Source organism: Aulonocara stuartgranti (genome assembly GCF_965226115.1).
Source record: "Aulonocara stuartgranti genome assembly, chromosome: 15".
In the NCBI taxonomy this organism is placed as follows: Eukaryota; Metazoa; Chordata; class Actinopteri; order Cichliformes; family Cichlidae; genus Aulonocara; species Aulonocara stuartgranti.
In genome coordinates this window covers 14,261,915-14,270,000 of record NC_138951.1, presented here as the reverse complement: position 1 = coordinate 14,270,000, position 8,086 = coordinate 14,261,915, and the positions used below count along the sequence as shown (strand labels likewise).

The window sequence follows — 8,086 nt, the reverse complement described above, 5'->3', positions numbered from 1 at the left end:
CATAATAGCAAAATACCTTGTCCAGAAACCTTGTAGCTCAGGGCACAGAAAAAACATGTGGCTAAGGTGACAAGGAGAACCATGGCATTTATCACATTTATTTTCCACTTCTGGATACAATTCAGAAGGTCTAGACTTAGAGAAATGCACCCTGTGTATGACCTTAAATTGAATAAGTCCAAGACGAGCACAGGAGGTGGAAGATCGTATCCTCGTTATAGCCCGTTCCCAAGACTCCTCATGTGCTCCTTCCATTTCTGAATGATTGCTTGAACAGTGCTCCGTGGGATGTTCAATGCTTGGGAAATCTTTTTGTAGCCTAAGCCTGCTTTAAATTTCTCAATAACTTTATCCCTGACCTGTCTGGTGTGTTCTTTGGACTTCATGGTGTTGTTGCTTCCAATATTCTCTTAGACAACCTCTGAGGCCGTCACAGAGCAGCTGTATTTGTACTGACATTAGATTACACACAGGTGCACTCTATTTAGTCATTAGCACTCATCAGGCAATGTCTATGGGCAACTGACTGCACTCAGACCAAAGGGCGCTGAATAATTACGCACACCCCACTTTTCAGTTATTTATTTGTAAAAAATGTTTGGAATCATGTATGATTTTCGTTCCATTTCTCACGTGTACACCACTTTGTATTCACGTGGAATTCCAATAAAATTGATTCATGTTTGTGGCTGTAATGTGACACAATGTGGAAAAGTTCAGGGGGGCCGAATACTTTTGCAAGCCACTGTATGCTTAATTTGTTTAACAAGGCAGAGCAATTACTTTTTCACATAATGGTCCCTTTAATAAATGAAATCATTAATACTGGGTTATCTTTGCCTAATATTTGATATCGTTTGATGATCTGAAACATTTCACTGTGACAAAAAGAAAGAACTGGCTGACACTGAGTGGATTAACTGATAAAAACTAATTTATAAACAGGTCAATTCAAGAAGGTAGTACCTGTGGGATTTCATTTAGATGTGACTGACACACTACTGTTTTTGTACCTTTTGTTTTTGTTCTGCTTTTAGCATTTTTGGTGCTTTAATGTTGTTTTGAACTATTACGTGGTGTTTTTAACTTGAACCCTGTGCTTTGTGTTTCTGATAATGGGGATCCTAATAAATAAACAAAATCAGGAACCAAGTCACATAATAAACGACTGCAAATGAAAAGTAAAAGCTAAATGACAAAATACTATCAGGCAGTATTTTTATGTATTTTTCTTTGATAGGAGGTAGTGCTGATTTTTCTGTTATTAAAAAAAAGGAACACAAAACATATACTCTTCATTTTGTAACAATCAGTCAAAATATGCTTTGATTGCAGATTATTTCTATTCCACACTTCAAAGGTGTAAATATAGTGTCCACATCTTCTAGCTGCTACTGTCAGTAGGTTAATGCACCATGCTGCAAAGCTCGTGCAAGTTTCCTGAATGTCACGGCGCTCGGATGGCCTCTATAGTCACCAGATCTTAGTCCAACAGAACCCCTTCAGGATGTGGGGAAAAACACAAGTGTCCATCATGAAGAACCCCACAAAACGATGCTTTCATGTCAGTATGCACACACAATTTTGAGGAATGAGCCACCAAGATGTAACTATCACAATGGCCAGTCAATGTAATGCTTATATGCTGATACATTAATAGTAATGTATTACTAGAATGCAATAGGTGACAAGAAAGTGCAATATGTCGACATATCTTGGTTTCAGCGGATTAACCAAATAAGTGTGTTACCCACACAGCTGGGTGCAGACGAACACTCACTGGTATTACAGCTAGATGATCTCTACTTATTTAGGATTTCTTCATGAGTCAGATCATAGTCATGCTCAAGTTCAGCTTCTGTTTTAACCTAAATTTAACAGCTGTAATGTTTTGTGTCTGCAGCTTGGACGGTAGTAGTGCTGTAATGTTGGAAATATCCTGCCAAATTATTCTAAAGCACCTTTATTAGATGCTGCTGTGTCCATCTTCATGATTTTCCAGACAGACTTGCAAGCTGAAAACAATCCAAGCTAAACTATCTGAACTGGTGCTGTGACAGTCACTAATCACAAAAACTGCTCTCATTTAAAAAACGACTCTGTTTATAGACTGTTTTTTCTCCTTCTTTTGTACATTTAATTGTCGCCGTCCTCTTCAGGTAAGTTCACATCCTTGATTGAATTCATAAATGGCACCCATTTTAGCTTAATATTTAGGTAAACAAGTACACACTAATTTCATCTCAGATTAGTTAGGCAAGTAAAATTACTGCATAGCCCCACAAAAACAAATCCAAATCTTGTCTGCAGAGACTACCTTCAGAATTTGGGAGTGGAGAGGCTGGAATGGCCAGCCTGCAGTCCTGAACTCAAACTCATGAAAACCTTGATGGTTAAAGCGGCAATAGTTTTAGCAGCCAGCAGGGGGCAATTTCTGTAGTTGCAAAAATACTTCTGTTTAAATAGAAGCCTATGGGGAAAGCTGCTCTCGGCGCCCTCGCTCTGTGATCTCCGCAAACACTTCCTCCCGACTTTATAGGCTCAGTCTCAAGTTTTAAGCCTTACTGGATAAAAAATGAAGTTAATTTTGTAGATTGTGGTCATTCTAAGAGTCGGGAAGATTATCCAGGATCAAGATTTCACAGTAATATCCACCCTTCGGTCCATTACATCCGGTTTCAAAACGCCGACACGGTGGCGGCAGCACTCATTCTTGGCAGCTGCATGCATTGCAAGCATGTGTTTGCCTCCTTTGTCCTTTACACTGTCCGCCAAAGAAAAATAACCCACCTGGATGAGCGATAGTGCTATAAAATGTGTGCCACGTTTATGTGTTTGGAAAAGGCTTTGACTGGAGCTGCACCCAATAAAAGGGAATCAGAGGTGACAGAAGACCCATAAGCTTTCAGTAACCCCCATTACAGCCCACCAACACCCTGGCAGAAGGGAGGAGGATAGTATGGGATGGATCTCTTCTGTCCTCCCTGTCACTCCCTCCCATCTCCTGGCCTTTAACAGGGCCAGCTGACGTCAGAGCGGCCTCGGGCACCCGACTGTCTCTGTTGTTTTTAGCTGTCAGTTTTCCGCTCGCACCCTCCTCCCACCGCAACTGTTTCTGGCTGATATCCAAACTCCTCCAGCGCTTTGTAGGAGTGACCTTTGCAGAGGCAGACTGACAGACCGGCCCGGGCGCTCACTCTCTCGGTGGTGTGAGTGGTGTCAGTGTGTGGCGCTGGCAGCGGAGAAGGGGCTGAAAGGATAATCTGAGCTGTGACTGTGGCTGCCCCGCTGAGAGGACCGTTTACTGACGGAGATCCCAGAGACTGCGTTTATCTCGGGTTGAGATCACGCATCACTGCTAAACTCCGAAATCAGCTTTTATCGAACGCAGGGAAATGAAAGGGACCAAGAGAAAACCAAACCTCTATAATTCATGCGTCTTGTCTTTCTGAAATTATTTATCATTTATTTCATTTGAATTGACTTTTTACTTTTGTTAGATTTAGAAAAGCTTCTTGCACAGTTTCTTTCATGTTTTTCCTCCCTTTTATGTAGTTTAAACCCTTTTAATAATGTGTTTTAGCACCACATTGTACAGTTTCTGTATACTGAACCTCCGAGCCTTTAATATAATTATATTTTATTGCTTTAGCTTTTTAAATTAAAATATGTTCAAAAACATATCCACTTACTGTATTATATTCCACATTTTATTTTTTTACTGTTACTTATTAAGCTATATTTGGTATTCTTGTTTTGTCATTATTCTATTTTTAAAAATATATTTGATTTTATTACAGTGTTGAAACAATTTTGGTTTCTATAACACACTTACATATCTTAGTCTATATAATTCTGTTTAATACATTTATGACAGTTACTTTTATTTATTTGTGATGAATAAAGTTGAAATAAAAATACAGGAAGATCTTATTCAAGCCATGTTCTGAGTGAAGTGGATTAGTGATGGGATTTCCGGCTCTTTTTAGAGATCGGGCTCTTTCGTTTCGGCTCGCTAAAAAGAGCCGGCTCTTTCGGCTCTGAACCGGCTCTTCAGGTTGTTTTGTTGCTTTAATTAATTTATTATTAACAATAATATAAAATTATGCACAAAAGGAATTACTAACGTAAAAAAAAAGTGGTTTTATTTATATATGTTTATATATAAATATATGCGGTGGCCCCTAGAGACAAAACACGTACAAACTCCAAAACACATTTCTAGCATGAACTGAACTTCCAAAGCAGAGCTACTAGATCACTTAAATTACACAATTGAAAGCATGTGTGTGTTGTTTGTGTATTTATACACAAGCATTCATATATATTCAAATAATTAAAAAAAAAAAAGTTCATTTACCTGTTACTACCACACACCAAATCCGGTCGTTGGTACTTGCTGGCTTGTGTAGCCACTAGGTAACAAAAGCTCAACACTGCGCCCAGCATCCTGGAGCACTTCTGTTGTCTTTTGTACGTGTTTTGAGTTTCTATATGCTTCTGACTTTTTATGTGCTTCTGACTTTTTACTTGCTTCGGAGTTTGTACGTGTTTTTACGTGTTTTGGAGTTTGTACGTGTTTTGGAGTTTGTACGTGCTTCAGGGTTTGTACGTGCTTCAGAGTTTGTACGTGATTTGAAGTTTGTATGTGCTTTGTCTCTAGGGGCCACCGTAAATATACTTTTATTTATTCACTCCACATAAAATGTAATAAATAAATCATATAATACAAAAATCAACTATTCACATTTCAACTTTTAACTATTTAAATCTTCAGCTTTTTCCTTTTACAAATTTAAAGTGAAACAACACAAAACACTGAAAACCACAACACAATTAAATATCAATTAAAATATGAAAACAAAAAGAAGATGCATATTCTCTGTCATATGGGCCTGCATGAATAAACTTTCTGAATCCTTTATCATCTGCAACCGAAAATAGTTGTGGATGATTACTATACCTTTCTAATGTGACGTTGTTGTCCCTGGCTCTCTTTCTCTCTCTCTCCCTCCGGCTCTGTTCCTGTGCTACTCAGTGTAACTACCGCCCCTCCCCCCTCTGCCCAGCGTAAAGCACAAGGCTCGCATGCGGAGTGAAGCGGAAAAAAGTGCGAGAGAGAGAGAGCGCGTCGTTCACGTCAAAGACCCGGCTCTAAGAGCCATTTCGTTCGCGAACGACCCATCACTAAAGTGGATGTCAAAATTATGAAAATGAGAATATAGGCTGATAACAAGATCACATCGATAAGAAATCTGAGGAATGAATTAAATTATGCAGTTTTTGAATCAATTTCTTAGTAAATCATGAATTGGGATTAAGGGATCTGCTCTAAAAAAAAAAAAAGTTCGTAGGCTCCTACTCATTGAACAAAACCTTTTCTGTGGCGTCTCTGTTGCCAATTTTAATTGTTGCATTCCTCAAGGCTCCATCCTTAGCCCACTTTGTTTTCCTTTTTTTCTTCTTCCTTTTTTATGTTGGTCACACTGAAATCATCAAACAAATTTTAATATTAGATAAAGATAACCTGAGTAAATAAAACATGCTTTTTTCCCCTCATCGATTAAGGGGAAATAAAGCTATCTAAACCTACTTGGCCCTATGTGAAAAAGTCTTTGCCCCTCTTGTTAAATCATTAACTGTGATTAACTACTTTTTCTTTGGAAACCTGAATTCAGTTTCACTCGCTACACCCAGTCCTGATTACTGGCAGACCTGTTGAATCAAGAAATCACATAAATACAACCTGTTTGACAAAGTGAATTAGACTAAAATATCTAAAAATAAATAAATAAATACAAAAAACACATCACGCCACAAACACATTTTCCAAAAAACAAATAATAAAAAATGCCTATAAGTGATATCAAATGCTGAGTATCTCATAAGTTTCTAAAATTCAAATCTTGTCCACAGAAAGGATAGCTCAGTGACCAAAGATGTCAAGCAGTTCTCTCGAAACCTTGGAGTGATTTTTGACACTCAGCTTTAATGCTGAAGTAAAAAACATTGTCCAGTTATGATTCCGTCAGCTTGAAAAAACGTCCAAAATTTGGTCTTTGTCTGCTAATGATTCGCTCTTATTTTTTCCTGCTTTAATTAAAGACAATGCTCTTTACACCGAGAATAGGACTCTCCTGGGTTTTGCATACCTAAGCCCAGATATTTAAACCATCCACCTTCTTCTGTTTCTACTTCTTGTAGCTTCACCTTTCCACCTGTCTCCCGCTCATTCACAGACATGTATTCTGTCTTGCTTCTACTTCTACCTACTACGTTATTCCTCTTCTCTCCAAAGCATACCTCCACCTCTCCAGGATCTTCTCCACCTGCTCCCTACTTTTACTATAGATCACAATGTCATCTGCAAACATCATTGTCCACGGACCCTGCTACCCGACCTCATCTGCCAACCTGTCTGTCACCACAGCAAACAAGAAGAAGGGGCTCAGAGCCGATCCCTGATGTAATCCCACCCCCACCTTGAACCCATCTGTCACTCTTACCCTGACCACTGTCTCCCTGTCCTCACACATGTGATATGAGGACCTTCCTTATATATATATATATATATATATATATATATATATATATATATATATATATATATATATATATGATATAATTCCTTCCTCGTGCAGTACCACAATTATTATTATTATTATTATTATTATTATTTGTTTGTGTAAAAAACAAACAAACAAAAACATGTGGATGGCAATTTGAGTTGCCACTACCACCTTTTTTTTTTCTTTTCCCTCCCTCTTCTCCGTCAGCGCCAGTCGGTCAGAGCAGACTGTCTGTAGGACATATGCAAGTGAGAGCAGAGTGAGAGGTCGCTCGTGTTGCCGCTCTCAGATGGCGACTCTTCAGGAGGTCCTGCTGGTCAAATCAAATGACCAGTGTCAATAAGACGACTACCAGCTTTTAACATATGCAGTCTCGGGCACTAACAGTTGGTGACCTTTTTGTGTCCCCGAAGATGATTCTCCCCCAACTTCAGAGATGGCAAACATTTACACAGATGCATGTTTTTAATTTGATCGTTCAGACTGCTTCAGACCTCATTTAGGTTTTCCAATGATTCCACATAGCCTTAAAAAAAATGTTACTCGATCCTTTGTTATGGATATCTTATCGAGCTGTTCCCTTCTTTGCATGATTAATATTCTAGAGAGCTACTCCTGCTGTTCCTTGTAAAACCATAAATCCCAGTCCCCCAGTACAAAAGACAAGCCCAAGAGGTAAACAGAAGCTTTTGTCAAGCAAGTAAAAATTTTTTGTCTTTACATATTTTAAATTGTGCATACCTTACATGTAGAAAATAAAAGAATCAATGTCATACTAACCTAACAGAATTACATAAACACTAAAAACTGCCAGTAAATATATTAATTCTCCAATGATTTTCAATAAATATTCTGCAGAAAAAGTTAAAGAAATACTACATTTTGTTATTATGTGTCTTTTTTTAAAAAATACCATTTTTAGATCCCCCTATATCTCTGCAAAACAGTATAAAAGGGTTTTATCTTTCTCCCTATAATTACAATTGTATTATATATATGAATTCTAATAAAGCTGGGTTGTGAAAGAGAAATGTAATCTTATTGGGAGCTCAAAACCGGCAGTGCTGCTGAGGTGTCATTCATATGTCGGGCCACACGTTACTAAAACCGCATTCTTCTTTTCAATATACACAAAAAAAAACTGTGCATACTATCTCCTTCCACTTCAGAGAGAAATACATTTCAAAATCAATGGCAAATCCCAGTTCCGTCTTTTGTATAAAAAAAAAATACAACCATCGTAAAATTCAATTTTCCTGAATAAATGAATTTCCTGACCCCGTTTACCTTCACGCTGCGCAGATGCCGGCTCCCAAACCCGCGGTTGCGCTCACCCGGACCATGCGATTCTGGCGCCACCTCGTGGAGCACAACTCCTGTGCGTCGTCTACCCGCTCAACTCTCGCGGTACTCCGGCGCTTAGCAACCTCACAAGTTGCGTCTCTGCGCTGACCAATCGGCTGCCAATCAGCTGCGCGAGCAAGGCCAATCACAATCAAGGATTTCGGCACCAATTT

General features: G+C 38.7%; 1 protein-coding gene across 1 annotated transcript in view; it reads right to left on the bottom strand.

Moving 5' to 3' along the window:
• Window positions 1-3,435, bottom strand: part of LOC309689729 (uncharacterized protein) — a gene marked incomplete at both ends in the record, with an annotated part of 9,578 nt that extends 6,143 nt beyond the window's left edge. The window contains 2 exons of the mRNA XM_082506352.1: window positions 3,105-3,304; window positions 3,423-3,435. Coding sequence (XP_082362478.1) covers window positions 3,105-3,304; window positions 3,423-3,435 — 213 coding nt within the window. The remainder of the gene's footprint in view (window positions 1-3,104; window positions 3,305-3,422) is intronic.
• Window positions 3,436-8,086: the final 4,651 nt, after the last annotated feature.